The 25,695-nt window shown below is 41.0% G+C and overlaps 1 protein-coding gene across 1 annotated transcript in view; it reads left to right on the top strand.

The window, feature by feature from the left end:
• zfhx3 (zinc finger homeobox 3) overlaps positions 1-21,233 on the top strand; it is a 70,933-nt gene extending 49,700 nt beyond the window's left edge. Inside the window, exons 5-10 of the mRNA XM_002937578.5 lie at positions 4,318-4,425; positions 4,639-4,769; positions 4,866-5,066; positions 9,714-9,825; positions 9,933-15,320; positions 16,407-21,233. Coding sequence (XP_002937624.2) covers positions 4,318-4,425; positions 4,639-4,769; positions 4,866-5,066; positions 9,714-9,825; positions 9,933-15,320; positions 16,407-17,911 — 7,445 coding nt within the window. The 3' untranslated portion in view covers positions 17,912-21,233. The remainder of the gene's footprint in view (positions 1-4,317; positions 4,426-4,638; positions 4,770-4,865; positions 5,067-9,713; positions 9,826-9,932; positions 15,321-16,406) is intronic.
• Positions 21,234-25,695: the final 4,462 nt, after the last annotated feature.

The raw sequence follows: 25,695 nt of genomic DNA, 5'->3' as shown, positions 1-25,695 counted from the left end.
AGGTAAAATGTAACAAAATCATTGTTCAGGCTTATTTGAGAGTGCTTATGTTTCAGAATAATCCCACTAGGGACCTCAATTTTTGACACTGGAAAAATAGGTACAGCACTATAGAAGATCTAACAATTCCTAGGTGTAAATACAAATTAGACTTACAAATATTCAAGGAAACGGTGTTTTGGGCTAATGCTGACCACCAAAACAGTGAATGAGACTTGGCTTTTCTCAACCTAACTTACTATGACTTATGTACCTTCTTTCACTTTAAAGGAGACATATTGGATAAATGTGAAAAACCCTAATTTTGTAGGCAATTATGAATAATATACAGTGCTGGTTTCAATTTGTGCTAATAATTAATCCTATCTGTTGAAATGGCCCCTTTATTGGAGTTCCCTATAGATCCTATCACTTCTCTGTCCAAGTTTGAAATGGAGAGTGGGTGTGTCCTAACGGTCCCTGCCAGAAGCACAGTAGGAGGGGGAGAGCCAATCACAGCCCTGCACTCACACAAGCAAAGACAGGCTTCAGTTCCCTATCAGGTCAGCCTAGCTGCTGATTGGTTCCTATCCTACAGTGCAGAGTATGGAGGGCCGCTGGCTCCCCTACACATCCAGAGAATTCAGCCAGCAGGAAGTGGAACAGATGGGCGGGACTAGTGGAGTTTTGGTGGAATTTCTCAATAAATCAGTCTGAAATGCAACTTTTTTAAGCACAATCCTTCTATATCTAGAGGAGTATAATTCTCTGGTACATTCTTAATTTTTATAGGATATGTCTTCTTTAAAATAGTGTTCCCTGTTGCCATAAGTATTATGCTGATGCATTTTAGTCCCTTACTATAAGTGGCTAATTCAGGCCCGTACTGGCAAAGGCCAGAGGGGCTGCTGTAAGATGCCATAGACAGTAACTATTTAGTGTTCTTGTGGGAGCTATTTGGTACTCTGTGTACTTGAAATTCCAGGGCCTATTTTGAAACTAAAGGTGGCCATACACGTGGCGATCCGACGATGTTTCGTACGACCATCGGTCGCACGAAACATCGTAAGATCCGCCACACACCATTCAGGGCTGAATCGGCAGGTAAGGAGGTAGAAACAATAGGATTTCTACCTCCTTCTGCCGATTCAGCTCTGAAGGGAGAATTTTGGTCAGGCGCCTTCTATGGCGCCCGATCAAAATTTTCAAACTTGTCCGATCGGCGAGTCGTCCGATATCGGCAGCTTCCTGCGATATCGGTCGACTCGCCGACATGCCATACACGCACCGATTATCGTACGAAACGAGGTTTCGTACGATAATATCGGTGCGTGTATGGCCACCTTAAGTCTGGGCTTGGGCCAATTCTATTCTTTTTCTTATCAGTTTTATTGCTCATGCTGTAGGTGTAAGTAGCTGATAGCAGGTACACATAGAAGCCCCAGGAATCTGTTACTTCTCAAGTTCTCTGCTTTTCAATTATTGACCTGGTCAGACCCCTTGTGAGTTCCCTAATTGAAAATTAATAAAGGATCAATGTGGGATGCAATTTGCATATTGATTAAACGCAAGTCTGAATGCACCATATGTGTGGAAGATTGATCTGGATCCCAAAGCAACTCAGGGAAGCAAGAGACCTTGTATCCATATGAAATTTTGGAAAGAAAGAATGTTTGTTGGGCAGAGAGAGTGAGTTATACACAATTGGCAATAAAAGTGCATCAGAATTTGTCCACAATAAACAGGTCCAGATAGGGATACAAAATAAGCTCTGGCATATCCATGCACAGAGACCCAAAACAGACCCCATCAGCCCACTAAATAGTGACTGTACATGGCATCTTGCAGCAGCCCCTCAGAACCCACAGATTGCCAGTCCGGGCCTGACAATAAATGATAATAAAGAAACTGTTGCCCTTTTCCAGTGTCTAAATACAGAAATCACCTCATTTATACTTCCTCAGCAGGGCCATTAACATATGAAAGCTTACAGTATAATGGGCAATGCCCACCAAGTGGTTGTTTGAAAATTGCTGACCAGTCAACAAGCAGTTGTGACTATTATAAGCAGTGAGTGCTTATGATATGGATTTTGCATATTTTTTTTGTGTATAAAAGTGTTTTTAAATGGATCATTTTTATAGTTTATTCATAAGAGCAAACATATTTCAGAGCTTTGTACAGTGAGTTGAAGAGAACACATAGAATATGACAGAAACAAAACAACAGAAATAACATGAATCAAATTATGAGGTCAAAGGACCTTGGCCAGGACAATTTACAATCTAGGGGTTGCGGCACAAATGATACAAAAAATATGGGATTGTGTCAATAGAATAGCACAAATAGATGCGGGGTCAGGCCAGGTAAGGAGGATCAAAGTCCTAGGGAGCAAGGTGGAGAGTTCTAGAACTACACATCACCACCTCAGCCAGGAATTGCAGCATAAAATGCAGCTCATCTATTAAGCTGTGTTTTGATTTGTAGGAGACCATGAAGCCCAGTGTAAAATTCCAGCATGAAAAGAAGCAGCGGATTTGCCACTTTTTTTATTCTGTACACAACTTCTTATGCCAAAATTTTCTTGCCACTTGACTTAACCCTTTGCCTGCCAACAATGAAGCAGCTAGGTGTAAGTTCCTGCTATGCAAAAAATATGTTGCCTGGCAGTGTGCTTTTCAAAAAGTACCCTTAACCTGGCACTTTCACGTGAGGGAAGGGGTTAAGTCAGTAAATTAATGGCAAAATGACAACGTTTGGGCATTGTGAAAGAAAGTACCTTTATTATTATTCATATTTATTTATAAAGCACCAGCATATTCCGCAGCGCTGTACAATAGGTGGGTTACATACATTGGACATACAGAGTAACATATAAAGCAATCAATAAGCGATACAAGAGGTGAAGAGAGCCCTGCCCAAAGGAGCTTACAATCTACAAGGAGAAAGGGTTGAGACACAAGGTGTGGGAATGGGCATGACTAGATTATCACAAATAGTACTGTTTGGTGAATGCTTTCAGGGGTTACGGTGAACTGCATAAAATAATGCATGCAGCATAAGGAGAAGTACGCAGCTTCACAAATACACCTATTTATTATTTCTGATGTAAATTGTTTTATACACCTTTTCTATTGTGTAGGAAATGCCATGCTCCAGTTTCACAGTTTTGGGACCCATGGCAGCTTCTAAGCAAGTCGTTAGAGAATATGCTTGTTTTATTATTGTAATGCTTATTATATCTCCGTTTCTTATGAGTTCTTTCTGTTTGCTGCCTTCTCCAAAGCTGATTGATAACTTCTCTCAGTTCCCTCCTGTGCCTCCCTATGGTAAGGATGACACCTGTAGGCCATCTGAGGAACTGCACATTTAGTTTTGTGCTGAAGGCAAGGCGTAGGCTTCAAATGATTTCTGCTGATTCCAAGGATGCCGCTATGCTATAATAAGGAGACTAACATGTCTGTCCATTGTTCTCTTTGTGTGTTCAAAAGGGCATTTCTCTCCAGTTTAGATTGTCAATAAATAACCAGTAGTTTTCAACTAAATGATCAGTATTAATTGAGCGTTACATTTTAAAATCGCATTTACACAAAACGTCTGAGAATGTCCAGTGAATGTCCTCTGCAGTATGTTCTTCAATGTGCATTATAACTGTGGAAATTCCATGAATATATATATATATACTTTTTTTTTTTATTAAGGACCATATTTCTTAGCAGTTTGTAGTCTCTGGCGGAATGTAAACTAGTTATGCAGCTGAACTGCCTGGATATCACTGTATGTCATGTCAACTGCTCCCTTGATGGCCACATATTGGCATGTGTGCAAGTTTAGTGCCTGGCTCAGAAGTGGCAAGAGAACTAGCACTCCATCACCCCCTTTGTGACCATCTGGTTCAGCTAGCATGTCATACTCAGGATTCAGTGCAGTTGGGTTGAGCCATGTGTTTAGTCCCACTGCACAAAATTCACTCACTTGCAAGTTACACTTTATCCTGTCCACATATGGTCAGCTGGCATCACTTATTTACATTACAGAAGTGCTATTAGCTGTTATAGTGGAATGGTGTTTTTTTAGGAGAAATAAAAAGAAAACTAATTAGTAATGTTAATATCCAGGTAATTTTTCTCCTCTGCAGACAATGAGATGATGGAGCCATAGGAAACAATGAAGAGGCGATTTGCATTATTTGTAGCAGGGCCACTGTTCTAAAGGACTGAATTGCTCAGTCAGATGACTGGAAATGTGACCAGCATCTGTAATGTACACATACATTTTGTGGTAAGAACATTTTGATTGTATTATGTTCCTAATATACTTGTTTGTGTTCATTTTCAGAGGAACCCCTAGAAGATGCTGAGGGCTCATGTGATGCTGTCACAGTTGCAGAAGAATTCCTTAAAGACCCCGAACCTGAAAGTGCAAGGGACATGAGCAGGGGCGCAGGTAAGATGCTCTAACATAGATTTGCGTGTATTTCCTGCTGCTGTGTTTCGCTAGTATCCACTGAGGATAGGTTGGATTAAAGGGAAAGCATTGAGGGCTAGGAAGTGGCATAATAGATGACTGACAGGAAAGAAATCCAGGTATCTGTATTTCTTTATTGTGACTTTTTTAAGATGATTTGTGTCCTAAGCATCTTTGTTTGGCTTTACTCAGCACCGGCACCATCTAATCCCCCTGAGAAAGATCAGCCTGATGTCCCTCCAAAGCATTCATTTACTGGCAGCACTGAGCAATCTTTGCCCCCAAAGCAAACAAAGTCCGTGGAGGAAAAGAAACCCGAGCAGGTACTAGACTGTCACCTTTTCTGTCACCTGGGTGAAATAATTTGCTATTTCTATATTCTTTTTCCTTCAATCCCTTTTTTGTCATTTTTTTGTTAGGTTTTTCAGTGTCCATATTGTAAGTACAGCAATGCAGATGTGAATCGTCTCCGTGTTCATGCCATGACCCAACACTCGGTGCAGCCCATGCTACGCTGCCCTCTCTGCCAAGATATGTTAAACAACAAGATTCACCTGCAGTTGCACCTTACCCACCTACACAGTGTGGCGCCTGATTGTGTGGAAAAGCTTATTGTTACAGTAGGTATCACCTTAAATGCAATGTGCATTCACACCAGCAACTTTTGCCCCATTCATGTAGCAGTGGGGTTAATTAGAGCTGCAGACATATGTTTCTTTAATTATGTAGCTTTATTTGCAATCCCAGTATCTGTATTATATGGCACTCTTCCCATCATATCTGGTCAGTGTGAATAGGGAAATCTTATTTATGGCTGCTGCCTTTTCTATTTGGCACTAGAACAAGAATCCTTTTATCTTAATAAGGCTAAAATAAATGAGAGAATGCAATAACATAACAACTAAGACTGATCTAGCACAATTTAGTTTGCGGGACAAATGTGAATATGCACATTATGCATTCATGTAATCCGCCTAATAATATCTCAGACAGTTCTCTGGAACCTGTCCTGTGTACTGTCTGTTACCACGGTAACTAGGGTTTTGCATTTTCTCCATCTTTTATTTTTGTCTGTCCATCCTTCTAAGTATAGTGCACTTTTATCCAACAATTGACACTTTTTTAAGTGGAGCTCAGATAAATGTTAGTACATCGATCCTCTCAAATAACTCAATGTTTTGCCATTGACACCCCACAAGTCATTCTTTTTTTTTCTTTTCTTTTTCCAGTATTCTTTTTCATTTCTCACTCTGAGATCACACACACCTTCCCCCCCCCCCCCCCCCCTTCCTTCGCGTGTGTCTTAATTTATAATACTTGCATATAAGTGCAGGGACTGCAAGATCAGGCTTCCTGGCCAATGTTTGCCAATTAGATAGTGGAAATGTGAAGTGACCTTTGTATCCTCCCCTTGCTAACGAGTTCTTTCTCCAGTCCTTGCCCTCTTTGTAATGGAAATATGCAGTCTGTCTGCAAGGGGGATTTGCATGTTGGACCTTTGTGACAGTCAGGGTTTTTTTCTGACCTCTATCCTTTGTGTCCTTAGCTCTTCTCTTTTTAATTTAATTCTTTAATTTATTTTTTCTCTTACCTCCCTGTTTTTTTTCCTTTTTGCTTGCACTCCAAACAGACCCTCCCCCAATTTGTCTGCAGTGTTCACAGAAAAATGTGGGGCTCAGGGTGGGTCTGTAAATCCAGCTTACACCTCTTATACCTCAGCATGGTGTAAACAGACTCTGAAGATGTAGCTGTGTTTTGTCAGCTGGACCTCCTCGCACAATTAGCATGTAATTATTCTCTGTGATGGGCAGCCAGGGAAGAGCCAGCTGACATGTTGCATCTATGACCCACAAGTCAGAGATCAGCGGGCACAGGGAGCAATATAGAATGGGCTTTAATGATGTTATTTGCATTTTTGGCCAAGCATCTGTGTATTATAGAATCATGCTGTTAAGTGTGCTGTTTAGTAAGATGTGATTGTGTATTTTGCAAAGTGGCACTTCATACGCTGTTGGCAAGTGAGCAATCCTACTCAACTTTAAAAAGCAATATATATGATGCTTGGATAAAATGCAGCATTCTACACAAGCACAATGTATCCCATAACATGTACATGGCCAGTAGGCAAATGACAGGAAAGCATGGCAGAGTATGGTTTTCAGGTTTGTTTGATGTTGGAGACATTTTAGGGAGACTAGGTACAAAAAAAAAGGAGCTGGCACATTAGACTTCTCAAAACCTGCCAGAATTCCAATCAGGAAAGATGATTAAAGTGGAGAGCAGACAACGTCTCTCGCTCACCTCCTCGTCTGCCGTCATTCACACTTGATTGACTTCAACCTTTCAAGTACAGAAGTCTTTCTCTTATTATTCAAGGCCAGGCGAGGCTTTCTAATTAAAGTGTATGAAAACAATTATAGAGCTGTCTTGTGGAGCTGGAATTTGCAGAGACTCTGCACACAGCTTTGCCCTCTCTGGGTGCAGGAAGTGGACACATTTTCTTTTCCTTGTTTTAAAATGAAAATGTGCCCATGCACAGTGTCATTTCTTCTTCTTTTTCTAATGCTTATCCTCCTCACGTACATGTCAGAATAGCATTTTGCAGTGTATTCTTCATGAAAATGAAGAATCTTTGGGCAGTTTTTAAAAAGAATGTCATTTCATTGTCTTTGAATTTAAAGGTAAAATATAACCATGTGCAGTAAAGCAATTCACACACTTTTATACAAAGTTAATATTCAATAAATATTGTGTTTGTAGGAAACCTAAATTATTAGTATATTTGCTTTAGTTGATACATTTTTAAGACTTCGTGTAAGTGGGTTATAAGTGAACCTGGCCATGTATTTCTTTTACTAATGGCCCAAAAGACACCTTTAAGGCATTTGACCATGTGTGCCTTAAGCCTAAATATAATGTTTTTATTCTGACAGCAGCCTATAGAGCCTTGAATAACTTTTGACTAGTGATGGGCGAAAAGTTTCGCCAGGCATGGATTCGCGGCGAATTTCCGCGTTTCGCCATTGGCGGATTGTTTCGCGTAACGGATGAAAAATTTCGCCGCACGTCCAAAAATTGTCGCGGCGTCAAAAAAGAATAGTCGCGGGCGACGAAACAAGAGCCGCGCGCCGAAACAAGAGCCGCGCGCCGAAACAAGAGCCGCGGGCGACGAAACAAGAGCCGCGCGACGAAACAAGAGCCGCGGGCGATGAAACAAGAGCCGTGCGACAGAATAATAGCTGCGGGCGACGAAACAAGAGCCGCGCGACAAAACAAGAGCCGCGGGCAACGAAACAAGAGCCGCGGGCGACGAAACAAGAGCCGCGGGCGACGAAACAAGAGCCGCGGGCGACGAAACAAGAGCCGCACGATGAAACAAGAGCCGCGGGCGACGAAACAAGAGCCGCGCGACGAAACAAGAGCCGCGCGACAAAACAAGAGCCGTGCGCGACAAAATAATAGCCGCTTCGCGAATTTTTCGCCGTTTCGCGGATCTTTTCAAAGATTCACGAATTTTTCGGCGAAGCGAAACGGAACAGATTCGCTCATCACTACTTTTGACCCCTATTTGTCACCAAATGAGTTTAAAATTGGTTTCATTAAAAAACTTAGTGTATTTTCTGTGCAATACAAATGCCAGAGCCGTCAATACTTTGCTTAGACCTGGGTCACACAGGAATCAATTAAGTCACTCATTGTTGCCCTATAACAGGCACTTATATTTTAGCTGTTATCAGGAGGTATAGGGAAAAATGTAGTTACTTAGCTTGCTTTTCTATACTTTTAAAACTTTCCGTAGAGAAGCAAGTGGAAGAGCTTCTTGCAGCTCACCATTGGGGAGTAAACTGTCTAAAGATGCCTTGTTTTAGGCAACTTTATGTGGCATTTTATTACCACTTCAGATTTATTTGCAGATCTTTAACATATGGTGGTGCCTCCATATAGATTTATTAATGCAATAACTGTATACAATTAAAAATATACACACTCAGAGTGGCCTTGCCTTCCAGTTGTCACTGTACATGCCAATGCTGGGAGACACCCAAACACTTAAGCAAGAGGTGCTTTTTTGTTGGGTGCCCCTTTGTGCACACCTTAGCAGTTTGACAGATTTAACTGGTAAACACGAGTATGAAGAGACTAACCTCATACGTAATACAAAGCACTAAGGTTTCCCAGGAATAGTAACCCATAATAGGAACCAATAATATTTTTGCTTTTAAACATGTGACCAGTAAATTCTACCTGCTCATTGGTTGCTATTGGTTACTGCTCCTGGCAAAATTTGCGCCTTTTATTACATAAACGCTTATGACTTTCATACAGCTATTGTATTTGCTAATATCTACAGCACATAGCATTAATAGAGGCAGGTACTCAAAAGTAGTTTAAATAATATCAAGAGAACATTTTAAGCTTCATGTTTAGAAGATATACAATAGAATGGCAATTTTTTTTTGCCAAATGTACAAAGAATATTTTGCAGAGTTGCCATACTGTATGGAAATGGTAGCATAACGGGATATGAGTAAATGTTATTTAGCTTTCATGTCTTGGCAGCAGGTTATACAATATGACAGCGCATGTCACAGCCTTTTACAGTACTGGTGTATCACTGGTCTTTAAAATGATAGCAAATTTGCTTCAGCAGCCATGGGCGATTTTATTCATTCAGCCTGCATATAATTTAAGATCCAGGGAAAATATACCCTGTTTTTAAGAAGACGTATTTGTGTATGTACATGTTATTTTTACACACGCCCTTGTAGGGTTGAAATTAAATTAATTTTTCTATGGGCCTCATTCACTGAAGACTTGATAATATAGTGATCCTGTTACAAGTTTGTCTTTCCCAGTTTTAGGCAATTTAGGTTATCTGATTATAGAGAAAGCTTAACAGGCTGCTCCTTTTTCGCAAGAATATAGCATACTCATTTCTCTTTAGCAGTCTGAATTAATTAGGGGTGTTAATATGTGCTTGGTGGATTAAGCAGAGAGAGAGGGGGAGCTTCTAGCGCATCTCTATAATTGGCTACCCAACAGCCTGTAACAAAACATTCTTTGTGATCAAAGTCAGGATTCTGTAGAAAGGAAAAATATTAATTAGAAGATTATTCTCTTAGTGTGTACTGATAATTAGAGTAGGCCACCTCCTGAGTAATGGCGGGGGGAGATTCTGAGCAGATGTGAACACTCCTAGCATCTAGCTGTGAGGTGAGGGCAGGATGGTTGTTTGGGCACTTTCATGATCTTGTCCTTGTCTACAGGTGACCTCTCCTGAGATGATCATGCCAAGTACCATGTTTCTCCCAGTGAATTCACCAGAGCGAGAGAGAGCATCTTTAACCTTAACAGGGGATAATACAGAGAAACTGTCTGGTAAGACCTTGTCAACTAAAATTGAAGGCTGCATTTGTCTAGAAACAAAACCGTAGTAAAGAAGTTACTATTTGTTCATGGTCTTCTTACAATATTTTTTTTCACAGAATCTGCTGAAGAAATTTTGAAGACTGCAGCTGTTCCAGAGGAAATTGAGCTCCGTATAGAACAGAGTGCTCCTTCAAGTGACCACAGTTCTTCCAGAGAAGACTCTGGTTTCTTGTGCTGGAAAAAAGGATGCAACCAAGTTTTTAAAACCTCTGCTGCCCTACAAACACATTTTAATGAAATTCACAATAAGCGCCCACAACTGCCAGTGTCTGATCGCCATGTTTACAAGTACCGTTGCAACCAGTGCAGCTTGGCATTCAAAACCATTGAAAAGCTTCAACTGCATTCTCAGTATCATGTCATTCGGGCTGCTACTATGTGTTGCCTTTGTCAGAGAAGCTTTCGCACATTTCAGGCCCTAAAAAAGCATCTTGAGACCAGCCATCTAGAGTTGAGTGAGTCTGACATCCAGCAGCTGTACAGTGGGCTTCTAGTAAATGGAGACATGATGACCATGGGAGATGCATCCATGGCTGAAGACCAGAGTATGCTTGTGGATGATGATAAAGAAGATGAAAGTGATCTGGAAGAAAAACAGAGTCCTACAGGGAGTGACTCAGGATCTGTACAAGAAGATTCAGGCTCTGAGCCAAAGAGAGCATTGCCTTTCCGCAAAGGCCCCAACTTCACCATGGAGAAATTTTTGGATCCCTCTCGTCCCTATAAGTGCACGGTGTGCAAAGAATCCTTCACACAAAAAAACATTTTACTGGTTCATTACAACTCTGTGTCCCATCTTCATAAATTAAAAAGAGCCTTGCAAGAGTCAACAGTGGGGCAGCCTGAGCCCACTAGCAGTCCAGATAATAAGCCTTTTAAGTGCAACACATGTAATGTTGCATATAGCCAAAGTTCCACCCTAGAGATTCACATGAGGTCTGTGTTACATCAAACCAAAGCACGTGCAGCAAAACTGGAAGCTGCTAGTGGCAGTAGCAATGGAACAGGCACCAACAGCACCAGCACATCTTCAAATTCCACAATAACGAACCCTACTGTTACAGCTAGTTCAACATGTGGAACTGCGGTTACCAGTACAGTAAATTCCAGTTCTATCAGCCAAATGCCTATGGAGACAATTGGGAACACTGGTGCAAGCAGTGTTTTATGGCCTTCTGAGCACAAAGAAGTTAATCGGAAGAAATTAGCAGATATGATAGCATCACGACAGCAGCAGCAGCTGCAACAACAACAACAACAAGCCCAGTCGCTGGCCCAGGCACAAGCACAGGTGCAAGCCCATCTACAACAAGAACTACAGCAGCAAGCTGCCATCCTTCAGTCCCAGCTGTTAAATCCAACAATTCTTCCTCACTTTCCTATGACAACAGAAACTCTACTTCAGCTTCAACAGCAGCAACACCTGCTTTTCCCATTTTATATCCCTAGTGCAGATTTTCAGTTTAACCCTGATGTTAGTTTGCCCCTGACAAGTGGAACACTGACTTTGACTGGAAGTAATCATAGTTTGATAGAAGATCTTAAACCTACATTGCAGATCCCTCAACAGACTCACTCTCATCACCAGCATGTCCTGCAACAGCCAGGTCAGATATGTATGTCAGAATCTCACTCAGTGCTTATACAAGCTCCAGAACAAAAAATGAAACCAGTGAAAGAAAATTTTAAGGATATAAAAAAGGAGAAGGAATTCTATGAAAAATTAGATGAAAACACTGCAAATGTTGAACCCTTAACGTCTGAGACTGCAAAATGCAAAAAAGATCCGTCTGGATCCTGTTCTGACAACTTTTTGCTTCCTCCTCGCATTGCATCAGATGCACGAGGTAATGCCACCAAAGCTTTACTTGAAAACTTTGGATTTGAACTTGTAATTCAGTATAATGAAAACAAGCAGAAAGCCCAGAAGAGGAATATAAAAGGAGATCAAACAGACTGTCTAGACAAACTTGAATGCAACTCCTGTGGAAAAATGTTCTCCAATATCTTGATTCTAAAGAGTCACCAGGAGCATGTTCACCAGAGATATCTGCCTTTTAAGCAACTGGAGAATTTTGCAAAGCAGTATAGAGATCATTATGATAAATTATATCCTCTAAGACCTCAAACACCAGAGGCTCCTCCACCTCCTCCTCCACCACCCCCTCCACCTCCTCCTGCGACTCCTCAACCAGCTATCACCCCAACTATAGTAAGTTCAGCCCCTCCTGTAACTCCACCCAGCATTTCACCAGCTCAGTCCTCTGTGTCTTTAGCACAGCTCCCCATGCCCATGGAGCTGCCCATCTTTCCACCACTAATGATGCAAACAATGCCTTTACAGTCCATGCCAGCACAACTCCAACCACAGCTGGGGCCAGTGGATACTCTCTCAGCAGACTTAGCTCAGTTGTATCAGCACCAACTTAATCCCAGTCTTTTGCAACAGCAGAACAAAAGGCCACGAACCCGAATTACTGATGACCAATTAAGAGTTTTACGTCAGTATTTTGATATTAATAATTCTCCAAGTGAAGAACAGATTAAAGAAATGGCTGATAAGTCTGGGTTGCCACAAAAAGTAATTAAACATTGGTTTAGAAATACCCTCTTTAAAGAACGTCAACGCAATAAAGATTCCCCTTATAATTTTAATAATCCACCTATTACTAGCTTGGAGGAATTAAAGATGGACTCCAAGCCTCCTTCCCCAGAACCTCAAAAGCCTGAATACTGGGGAAGTAAGAGGTCATCCAGAACTCGCTTTACAGATTACCAGCTCCGTGTTCTTCAGGACTTTTTTGATGCCAATGCTTACCCAAAGGATGATGAATTTGAACAGCTTTCTAATCTACTAAATCTTCCTACACGTGTCATTGTTGTGTGGTTCCAGAATGCCCGTCAGAAAGCACGAAAGAACTATGAAAATCAAGGTGATGGAAAAGAAGGAGAGAGACGAGAGCTCACCAACGATCGATATATTCGAACAAGCAATTTAAACTACCAGTGCAAAAAGTGTAGTTTGGTTTTTCAGCGGATATTTGATCTTATTAAACATCAGAAAAAATTGTGTTATAAGGATGAAGATGAAGATATGAATGATGATAGCCAAAATGAAGACTCCACAGATGCCACTGATTTATTAACACCCTCTAGTTCTACATGTAGCACACCAATGACTTTTCCATCTTTCAGCACTGCAGTCTCATCATCTTCAAACACATCTTGTACTCCTTTCCTTCAACATACAACTGATGCAGAAGATATCATCCTTAGTTCAAAATCAGAGGCTTCTCATGATGATAAACCAAAGCACTTTGAGCCTATAAGGACGCAGCAAAACCAAACACAAGAACAGCCACAGCAGCCAAAGCAAGAATCCCAACAGCCACAGTCAACACAGTCACATCCTCTGCAACATGACCAAGCAGAGGACAAAATGAGTGTGACTCCACAGAAAAATGCACCACTTCCATCTTCATCCGCCCAACCTCCTCAGTGTACAGTGACTCAGACAAGCCCAAATACTACTCAAATCTCCCAGTTTTCTATCAAGCCACTTCACACATCAAGCCCACAACAACTGGCAAACATACCTCCCCCCCTTTTACCTTACCAATGTGATCAGTGTAAACTAGCTTTTCCATCTTTTGAACACTGGCAGGAACATCAACAACTACATTTCCTAAGTGCACAAAACCAGTTCATCCACCCTCAATTCCTAGACAGATCAATGGATATGCCCTTTATGCTTTTTGACCCCAGTAATCCACTTCTTGCCAGTCAGCTTCTTTCTGGAGGACTCTCTCAGATACCTCCTGGGTCAGCAACTTCCCCTTCCACTCCATCGTCAACAATGAATACCCTTAAAAGAAAACTAGAGGAAAAGGCAAATGCAAGTCCTGGGGAAAATGATAGTGGAACTGGTGGAGAAGAACCTCAAAGGGACAAACGCTTAAGAACAACAATCACTCCAGAGCAGCTGGAGATTCTGTATCAAAAATATTTGCTAGATTCAAACCCAACACGTAAAATGTTAGACCACATTGCTCATGAAGTGGGTTTGAAGAAGCGTGTGGTTCAAGTATGGTTTCAAAACACAAGGGCACGGGAAAGAAAAGGGCAGTTTAGAGCAGTTGGTCCAGCTCAAGCCCATAGACGCTGCCCATTTTGCAGAGCACTGTTTAAGGCAAAGACTGCATTAGAAGCTCACATTCGTTCACGCCACTGGCATGAAGCAAAGAGAGCTGGATACAATATGAATCTGTCTGCCATGCTCATTGATTGTGATGGCATCCAATTAAAGGGGGATTTCTTTGATAATACTGGATTTAATAGCCTTCCTCATAGCAGCGGTGATGGGCAATGCATTTCTTTCTCTCCAGGAAGCAAGTCTATGGAACTTTCGCCTCGAACATTGCTCAGCCCATCATCTATCAAAGTTGAAGGGGTAGAAGATTTTGAAAGTCCTTCAATGTCTTCTGTCAATCTGAGCTTTGACCAGACAAAGCTAGACAATGATGACTGCTCCTCTGTAAATACTGCTATAACTGATACAACAACGGGAGATGAAGGAAATGCTGACAATGACAGCACAACGGGTATTATAGCTGAAACCAAATCTATATCCTTAAACAGTGATGGCTTGCCAAAATCTGGCATGATAACAATGTCTGAATATGAGGATCAAATGTCATCTGGTTTAGTCAGCCCAGCCCCAAGTTATTACAGCAAAGAGTTTGAAAATGAAGGTATGGTTGATTACAGTGAAACGTCTAGCCTTGCAGACCCTTGCTCTCCTAGTCCAGGTGCAAGTGGTTCTGCAGGCAAATCCGGCGAAGACCGACCTGGTCAGAAACGTTTTAGGACTCAAATGACTAACCTGCAGCTAAAACTTCTTAAATCATGCTTTAATGACTATAGAACTCCCACCATGCTAGAGTGTGAAGTACTGGGTAATGACATCGGACTGCCAAAGAGAGTTGTCCAGGTCTGGTTTCAAAATGCCCGAGCAAAGGATAAGAAGTCAAAATTAAGTATGGCCAAGCACTTCGGAATAAACCAAACAAATTATGAGGGACCCAAAACAGAGTGCACTTTGTGTGGTATAAAGTACAGTGCTCGGCTCTCTGTGCGGGATCATATTTTTTCCCAGCAGCATATCTCCAAAGTAAAGGATGCCATTGGAAGTCAGCTGGACAAGGAGAAAGAATATTTTGATCCTGCTACAGTTCGTCAGCTGATGGCCCAACAGGAACTGGACAGAATTAAAAAGGCCAATGAGGTTTTGGGTCTGGCATCCCAACCACAAAATGTGTTTGATAACCCATCATTGCAAGCACTCAATCTTCCAGCAGCTTATCCAGCTCTCCAAGGAATCCCTCCAGTTCTGCTGCCAGGCCTTAGCAGCCCATCCCTGCCAGGCTTCACTCCGACTAATACAGGTGGGCACAGATATAACATAGTGATGAAACCAATCTACTAGTAGCATTTTCACAAAAAGATAATACTGAATATGTTCTGCTTTACATTTGCCAATCATTGAAATGTTACATTATACTAATTGTTGTGACATTACCATTTTTGCTTATGTTTTAGCAGATTTTGAATAATATGTAATGAAAACAAACCCATAGAAAGAATGGTGACGCAAGTAGACATCATTGTCCTTTTGCATACCATACTACGGCTAATAATAAGTGGCCTAGCTATTTGTAGATTTGCCAACTGGGTCAGTGTTCATTTACGAAATATAAATAAGTTTTATAGGGCACAGTGCAAACTGTAAATAGGTTAAACATGTACACATTATTAATACCATTGAAGCTTAAACAGCTGCACATTCTGTTCTGTAGCAGTGATAACAGATGGCACTTAGGTAGGTCAGTGTATCTTCTTCAAAATATTTTATTTAACATATAATGTGAAAGTTTTTTTGTTTTGTTTTTTGTAATTTGAACCAAAAAATTTGCAATAATGTGCCATCAAACATGGGACATGCAAAGGTTTATTTTTAAAGAATGCCTTAGTTGAGGCAAGAAGCTTCCAGCCAATGAATATTTTGGGCCCTTAGTTGTGCCCTCATACAGATGTAACCAGTTATCTAAAACTTAAGACATCTTAAGATAGATGATCTCTGCAACACATTGCTAAGCTGCACTTTGTGAACAAAGAGGAGAAAAAAGTTATAAGTCTCTGAATGCTTATGGCTTATCGCTATGCATTTCCATTGTAGAACTAATATTTCTCTTCATATGTAAACTTGCAATATCTGCAAAAACAAAGAGTTTACTTGTTAAAGGGGATCTTCACTTTTTTTCATTTTTTTTTTCACAAATTGTTGATTATAATAAAAGTCACAGACACCAATCATGCAATAGTATCAATAGTCATTAGTATTACTACTGATCCCTTTTTAAAATTCTAGTATAGTATGCTAGCTCATAAATATGTATAAATTATATGAATATAAATGTTTGTGAGATGTATTCAGCTGTCTGATTATCTTTTTTTGTATTTATTTTTTGTAGCTTTAAGTTCGCCCAAATCCAATATTATGGGAGTGTCTAGCACAAAAATCCCTTCTCCTGGCCTTCCCACTTCTGGACAACCAAATAAGCAAACCCCAAAATCTTTAAGCCCCACTGTTCCTTCGCAGTCTCACTCATTAACTGTTCCCCAGCCACCAGAAATGCATAAAGAAAAAGATGGTGAGAAGGTTAAAGAGAAAGATAAGGGCAAAGGAAAGGGAGAACTACCACCTGCACCCAAGAAAGAGAAAGTAGAAACTCCAGCATCAGCCTCCACATCATCATCAGGCATGGAGTATGTGGTGGATTCAGCACAGCTCCAGGCTTTGCAAGCTGCTCTGACATCAGATCCCACTGCCCTGCTCACTAGCCAGTTCCTTCCTTATTTTGTCCCAGGATTCTCTCCATACTACAGTACACAGATGCCTGGGGCCTTGCCGGGTGGATATCTGCAACCAATGTATGGGATGGAGAGTCTGTTTCCTTACAACCCTGCCCTGTCTCAAGCTTTGATGGGTCTGTCTCCTAGCTCCTTGCTGCAGCAGTACCAGCAGTACCAGCAAAGTTTGCAGGAAGCACTGCAGCAACAACAGCGGCAGCTACAAATGCAACAGAAGCAACATCACCACCATCAAAGACTGCAGCAGCAACAGCCCAAAGTAAGCCAAACCCCTGCACCCCCAGTTTCTTCCCCCACTGACAAAGAGCCTGCCAAAGACTCCCCCAAGCAGGAAGAACAGAATCCTGCAACTGTTGAGGTATCTCTGTCTAAGCCCCCAGATCAACAAGAAGTGGAGAACCAAGGTGCAGACTTTCTCTTGGACCCCTTTATTGTCCCAAAGGTGCAGTACAAGTTGGTCTGTCGGAAGTGTGAGCTGAGCTTCAGCAGCGAGGAGGCGGCTATCAGCCACCTAAAGTCCCTCTGCTTCTTTGGCCAATCTGTGGTGAACCTGCAAGAGCTGGTGACATGCGTCCCCACTGGTGACACTAATGGCTCTTACCGATGCTTGGGCTGTGATGCCACTTTCTGTGGGGGCGATGCTCTACGTCAACATCTGGAGTCGCCCTTGCACAAACACCGAACAATCAAAAGAACAGCAAGAAATGCCAAAGAGCACCCTAGTTTATTACCTCACTCTGCCTGCTTCCCCAACCCTGACACCGCATCTACCTCTCAGTCTGCTGCTGACTCCAAAGCCAGCCACTCACCCACTTATCCCACAGCTTCTACCCCCAACAGCACCGCAAAGTCTTGGTCTCACAATTCTCATAGAAAACCTCCTTCTTTTCCCACACTTTCCTCATCTTCAACAGTTACCTCAAGTTCTTGCAGCACCTCAGGGGTTGCATCCTCCTTTCCAACAGACACTTTCTCTGAGGAATCTGATTCAGACCTCAGCCAAAAGTCTGAAGGGGCAGGGAGTCCATTGGACGCTCCTGAGAATCCAGGCTGTCACGAGGATAGCTCTCGAACTGCTGTGGGAGTGAGTTCTTTACGCCTGTAGACTTCGAATATAGACGATGAAAAAATTAATTAAATACAAATTTTAAATAATGTTGAATAAACCAATTTCACAAAATACTGCAAATTCCAAAGCTTCTAACCAAATAAAGAGGATCCCTCCTTTCCCGTCAGACATTTCTTTCCTGCACCCTTTCCCTCTAACATATTATCCCCTCTACCTACATATATATTGGGGCCCCATACACAGGAAACTGGGCCCGAATTCTTTTGTCCCCTTGGAATTGGTCACCTTGTGGTGGCAACCTTTCTCTGCTCACATAGCAACGGCTTTGCTAAGAAGAAACCAATGGAAATATTGTGTTATTCTCAGGTCAAATGCTCACACCGTGTTCTGGTTCTGGTCTTGGAGTTTTATATATACATATATATAGATAGGGATATATATATGTGTGTATATATGTATTTATTTAATTTTTTGTTCAATAACTGATTTTTTTTAATTTAGTATTTGCTAACTTAACTGGGCAGAAAAGTTTCAGGACTGGGGTGAAAATGCCTCCCAGGGACAGAATGTTGGGTGATGTTCATTCTTTATAATTTCTACATCCAGGAACCACAGCTCAAAAAATATATGCTTAAAAAAAAAAAATGAACTGACTTTCTGTATTTCTTGTAGAGGCCACTGATTCAGGACAGTTTACAGATGTGGAGTAGATCATCATTCTTTTTTTTCTTATAGGAATTATATTTTATGTCATATGTTTATTTGATGTTGTACTTGGCCTTGAATACTCTTGTCATTAATACAAAAACCCCAAATCGTAGCTCATCAACCAAAAAACACACTTCAACCTTCTGCCCTCTATTTATTCATATGGCAACAAAGCTCTTATCAGCAGGCGATTGTCACTGCTAAATAAATCCTTTTTTTCTGTATGGCATTTTTCCCCCAATGGGACCTAAAGCTCTTTACAAATCTAGCGTGCATTATGCAATGCTGTACATAGTGTTCTTCAGACATAGTCTCTACCCTTTGAGCTTACAATCATTAAAGCCTGATGGAGGGTTTGAGAAGGAGGGGTTTACTCATAAAAGGTGTAAATTTCTCTGTTTGGTGTTTATATTCTGCACACTTATTTCCCTTGCCCCCCCCCCCCCCCCCCAGTCCCCAGTGTTACTTGTTACTCTGTCTAACATCATAGGCAGAGATCTGTTCTGTTTAACAAAAGAAAAAAAAGGCAAACTTTTTGTACGTGTGTATGTATATGCGTGTATGGGTATATATCTATACACACACGCATGTGTATATATGTATCTATTATACATACTGTGACACATGTGCACACATTGTCACTACTTTTTGAATGAAATCTGATGCTTTAAATAAAATCCAAAGAGTAGCCTCCCTTGTGTGCTTTGGCTTGGAAGGCTTTGTTTTACTTGAACATTTGTCTGTACAGTCAACATAAAAGCTAGTGACCTGAAGGAAACATTTACTGTTTGTGGCATCATCCGGCATGCACTTGTTGCTAAGGTACCAAGGAAACCCACACTACATTGTATTTATGATATCGCCTAAACTGCATAGTAGCAGGGAGTACAGAAGGGCAGATAAACACAAAATCAGGTCATTCTTTTGTTCTGCATCTCTGCTGTTCCTCAAGCTGAGGATGAATTTTAGTCTCTTCTTTCTATAGACCTCTAGGAAAATGAACTTTGAACATAGTAAATAGGCACGGCTACAGTAGAGATTCGAGTTAACACATGCAAGCCTCAAATCCTGTTTTTAACATCTGGCTAGATTAGACTCTTGGAGATTATGGTGTTACACTTTAAGGGGGGATATCTGCCCTTATGGATTTGTTTTAGCTTAAAAATGAAGTCCCCATATTTCATAGCCTCCCCTTTGAACTGGCAGAACCCAGGATCTATGGCACATTCCTATCCTTCTAGGATTTTACAAGCTGCACAGATTTGTGTGTGTGGGGGGGGGGGGGAAGAGATTAAACAAGTAAAGGGATTATTTATTATCTCCATGTGTTTTGTAATGTAAAATTAATTTATTATCATCCGACTGATGAAACTGTCACACGTGCACACCCGCTGCCAGCCATTTACCAAACGATTGGGTACTTTAACATTTCAAAAGCTGTTGTTTATGAAAGGGCTAATTGTGTTGCTAATAAAAGGCTACAGCATTCTAACAGTAGAAATTGACTCAACAGACATCGGTCTCAATGTTTGTTTCTGGTTAATCTTCATTAATGCAGGGAGGCTTTGATCATGGCCACGCCATATTACAAGAGCTGTTAAAAGCAATTCGGCCTTGTCCAGTGTTAGAAAAACAAAAAGATTTGGCTTACATGTGAAATGTGCATCCTCTATTGCCTCTAATACTGTGACAGATACCTTTCCGAAGGTCATTTTTGTTTTAGAAGCAGATTTCCAAGACTCCATTGGTATCAAAGCCCATAACCATTGGTTGGTTTCCAAGTCACTTGTTCTTTAGGTTACCTATTTATATTAGGTGTTTAGCAGCTTCCAGGGGTTCTATATGAAAGCAGTTACAATTAAGTTGTTCTTTTTAAGCACTTTTGAAGCAGCATTTTAATATATAGATATATATTTCATGTATTTGAATCAGTTACAGTAGTGAACATTATTGTTTTGGGAGTAGACTGAATTATATGCTTCAGCCTGTTCTCTGTTGCTGTTGTTTTATCTGTGTTCTGTTTGTCTAATTCCCCTTTCCATTGATTCTATGCTGTGCATAGAGTGATCATTATCTGCAGGGCAGTGCTTTTTCCTTGAGATTGTCGCTGGTGTGGGTGTAGGGAGCCCTAAGCCAGTAGCAAGGCATATCTCTGCAATGTTGTTACATCATACTCTGCCAGTGGATACTCTCGTGTTTTTTTTTGTTTTTTGTTGTTTTGTTATTTTAATCCAAATTGTCTCACATTTCATGTACAGCTGCCTGTGTAAGTAAACTGATATATCCTGTAAAGCAGTAGAACTTGAACAACTCTTCAGACTTACATTTTTGCGTGGGCTACTGCGAAAATATCACTTCCCATTGCACTTCAGTGGGCATTTCTTGAGCAAGGGCGCACTGCTCATTTAGACGGCCTGAGCTGAAGAAAGTTCATTAGATTGGGCGTTGGCAGAGTGTCTTGAGGCCCAGACAAACCTGGTTCCTGGTTTCTTGACCTTGAAGCAAAGACGGAGGACATCACGGATAACTTTTCTGAGCAAGCACTGACCTTTTTATTTCTTTTTTATATTAAACATATTTATATATTTGAAAGTGGCCAAATCTCGACACATCAAAGGTGTTTTAAATAAAGTTGTATTAATGACAGCAATGCTTGGGCAAGTGTACATGTGTGTAAATATGTGTAAACACACGCGCGCTCCACTGTATTATTATCTGTCCCAGATAAACAAGGATTTTAGATTTGGAGGCAGCCTGGGCTGACTGTCCACTGTGATTTATATACTAAGAGTGGAAAAGGCTTTCCCTGTTTAGAAGAATACTCTGAATAGGGTATGTGTTCCTGTGAAGTCATACAAGTTTTGCATTGTAAAAAAAAAAAAAAAAAAAAAAGAACAATAAAAACCAAGAAAATGATTAGAGAAAGTGAAACCAACAAAAGGACCCAGTCTCTCATTTTATAGAATGTATGCATTTTCTTTTTATGCAACACAGCGTCCATCTTTGCTAAACATTCAACTGCATTTAAAGGTCAATTTGGAACATTAAGTCAAGGTGAAAATACTTGCTTTTAGTTTGCTTTTAAGGGGGGAAAAAAGTGGAAAGAGACTTAAAGGAGAAGGAAGGGCTAAGTCACTTGGGGGTGCCAAAATGTTAATCACTTACGTTGTACCCCGGGCTGGTGCCCCTGTTAGGAGAAAAACCGCACCAGCCCGGGGTACCTGTAGCGAGTGCTTCCTTCTTCCGCATTTCTTCTGTCGGCAAAATCCCTGAGCCGGCACATGCGCATTAGAGTGAGAAGCAGACTTTGTTGTTAAAGTTCGGCTTTTCACTCTAATGCGCAAGCGTGCCAAGAAGGAAGCGCTCGCAGCTACCCCGGGCTGGTGCTGATCTCTCCTAACGGGCACCAGCCCGGGGTACAAGGTAAGCGATTAAAGTCACTTGGGGGTGCATTTCCTTCTCCTTTAAGCACACTCCACTCATGTCTATAACTGGCTTAGAGACAATCAACCGTAGCAGGCTGTAAGAAATCACAAGCCGGGGTCATTTATAAACACTGGGCAAATTTGCACCTGGCAATAACCCATGGCAGCCAATCATATGTTTGCTTTCTTTGTTCTACTTTCAGCTGGCTGAAAAAAAGCTAATCACAGATTGGTTGCTATGAGTTACTGCCCAAGTGCAAATTTGCCCAGTGTTTATAAATGAACTGCTCATGGGAATCACTAATCACCATGCTATAATTCAACTGTAAGTGGCAAAAGAAGCTTCTTCCAGTATCAGCATCAAAACATCTTTGCCATGTCACAATACAATAGCTATATGGCTAGCTGGCACACTGACTTGGTATGAGTCCATATATTTCACAAAAATAGTGTTTGTGTTTCTATCTGTTTGAAACTATAGGGTAAAAGAAGAAATGTAAGTTACGGGTATTGTGATTGGATATTTCCACCATAATGGTCAAAATATTTTGTAATCTGACATATATAATCATAGCGTTCACATTTATTTATAATTTCTTCATTGATGGTCATTAACATATTTTGCCTCAATTTGTAATTTGCAATGCCAGAAAGTAAATGCTAATGCTAATTCACAATGGAAGTGATGACACTTTGAAGAACTAGCAACCCTACTACAGCAGTGGAAGCTGTGTACACAAGAGTGGCTAGTAGACAACTCAAATCCACATCAATTTCTGAATCTTATACAATCCTGACAGCTACAGGCCAGTAGAGATGGATCCTTGCATTGTTCATATATGTTAAGACATCTTAGGAATGCTGAACAGACAAAAATGGCTGCACCTCCAACCTGCTCTGGTGTAGCACAAGTGTTGCCTTAACAAGACCCAAAGATTATAGTTATTAAAAAAATCTTACACAGATATGGGAAGACATGTTATTCAGAATGCTCGGTACCTGGGGTTTTCTGGGTAAGGGATCTTTCTGTAATTTGTGTCTCCAGACCTTACTTAAAAAAAAATTTAAACATTAAACCCAATAGGATTGTTTTGCCACCAATAAGGATTAATCATATCTTAGGATCAATTACAAGGTACTGTTTTATCAATACAGAGGAAAATGTTTTGTTTTTTAAAAAAAAAACATTGAATTATTATTAATAATTATTAGTTAGGAGTCTGGGACATATAAGATGGCCTTTATGTTATTCAGAACGTTCTGGATAGTAAATCTCATGCCTGTACATATTTTTCATTATATTCTGTTAAGATTTCTGAGGCAAGGCACACGAAACAGAGATCCTTAGTTGCACTAAGAGGGTCGCCAATGGTAAAACACAACTATGAATATCAAGAAAAGGCAGCCTCTAAAGAAGTGATTAACTGCACATCATGTTTCTGTCCCAGGTGGTTCTTGGTCTTGTGTTACTGATGGGAACAATATTTCCAGTGGTTGTAGGCTATGAGTTTATTAGTAGTCAACATGTAATCGTGCCGATTTAGTGCTTGATTGTTAAAGTAGATCACAAGGTCCTGTATACAACCCATTATTAGGTAACATTAAATAAGAGTATTGAGTATTGAAGAGAATTGAATAACCATTTGGCATATTCCACAGAATGTTGTATATATCCAGCAATGTTCATAATAGAAATTGTTGACAGATGTGGTAAAGAGGGCCCTGCTCCTAAGAGCTTAGTCATTTCTTATGAATATGATTAATAATAAGTAATATATTTGGATCCATGTCCCAAATGCAGACTTTCATCCAGTGTATGCAAAACAGCAAACATTCTGGGAAAGATGGCACATTTTAATACAAAGTTTTCTGTGGCCATGGAGTACCCTAAAAGCTTCAATTCACTCACTGCACCATTAGATGTTGAGCAGATCCCATGTACAGATGTTTTTCTCCTGGTGGAACCCTATTGTACTGCATGGTTCTGAGTTGCAGATATGAAAGCAAGGGAGTAGATTCCTTAGGCTTAGGTCTTACTGCACCAGCCCAATGGTGTGTTTATTCCATATTTGCTCCTGGAGTTCACTAAGGATCTTAAAGGTCCTCATACACGCTGAGATCCGCTCGCTTGGCGAGATCGCCAAGCGAGCGGATCTGCACCCGATATCCCCACCTACGGGTGGACGAAATCGGGAGCATGTAGTTAAAAAAAATAATAATTTGATTGTTTGATCGGCCCCCGATCCAACTAAATTTTCTAACCTGGCCGATCGAGATCTGGCCAATTTCAGGCCAGATATCGGTAGGCCAGGCCCCTCGTTTCTGCCCGTATATGGGGACCTTTAGGCTATAAAACAAAAGGTCTGTGGAGATCTTGGGCATGCTAAGGTCATATAAAGCTCTTGGAAAGTCCTTAAAAATGAGACAAATTAGCCTACTATGAATACATATATAAAATATATAGTGAATACATGGGTCAGTTTTGAATTGCTTTATGGCTGGGTGCCCTTAAGTACATGTGTGGTATTTTTGTTATTGTTGCCTACCTCATTGCTTTTCAGAAGGCATTGTAGCCCACCAATTTGATGACTTACATAGAGGTCATTATGTATAATAATAATCATATATATGAATAGAAATGTACATACATTGCCCTGCAGATTTTTTTTTATTAATTGAGGATGGGTAGGTTATAATAATCAATGGGCAGATAGGAGAAAGGAAGGAAGAATCCAGCCAAAAACTCTCTTCAATTAGCAATATCCTGTATTTGAATAGCTAGTGAAAAGTGAAGTTGCAGTACATAAATCTGCAGTTTAGTCACTGCTCTACAAACTATTATAATGATTAGTTAATTCTTGTTGGTTTTTCCATATTTCTGTTTTATATGGGATAACAGTTAAAAATTGAGAGTGCTAACAGAAGGACAGTGCCTTTTCATCAATAGACTTGTACTGAAATCAGGTACAGTGTTCTGTGAGAGGCAAGAGAATCAACTCAGCCAGTCCTATGGATCAGTGCTGTCCAACTTCTGTGGTGCTGAGGGCCAGAATTTCTATAGCATACATAGTGGAGGGCCACTAATGGAAGCCAGTTTTGCCTGTGTGTGCCATACTCTGCCTGCCCTACCCTGCCTGTGTGTGCCATACTCTGCCCTATGCTGCCTGTGTGTGCCTTACTCTGCCTGCCCTACACTGCATGTGTGTGCCATACACTGCCTGCCCTATACTCGGCCTGTCCTATGCTGCCTGTATGTGCCATGCTCTGCCTGCCCTTAGCTGCCTGTGTGTACCATTCTCTGCCCTATGCTGTCTGTGTGTGCCATGCTCTGCCTACCCTTAGCTGTCTGTGTGTACCATTCTCTGTCTGCCCTATGCTGCCTGTGTGTTCAATGCTATCCCTGCCCTATGCTGCCTGTGTGTGCCATACACACAGGCAGCATAGGCCAGGCAGTGCATAAAGTGACACAGTGCTGAGGTGTGAAGAGGTGAACAATGTGGGTGCTTAGAGTCTGAGCCTGAGGTGTGAACACTGCAGTGGTTGAACAATTAAGAGACTAAAGGTGTGAACAGTAAAGGGGATTATATGTTTAAACAAAACAGGGGAATTACAGCCTGAATCTGACGTGAGAACCATGCAGGGGGGCAGTTAATCTCATTACTGATACCATTTTAAGTTTACACAAAG

This window comes from Xenopus tropicalis, chromosome 4 (genome assembly GCF_000004195.4).
Source record: "Xenopus tropicalis strain Nigerian chromosome 4, UCB_Xtro_10.0, whole genome shotgun sequence".
In the NCBI taxonomy this organism is placed as follows: domain Eukaryota; kingdom Metazoa; phylum Chordata; class Amphibia; order Anura; family Pipidae; genus Xenopus; species Xenopus tropicalis.
The sequence above is the reverse complement of the archived record's forward strand: the minus strand, read 5'-3'. Positions and strand labels throughout refer to the sequence as shown.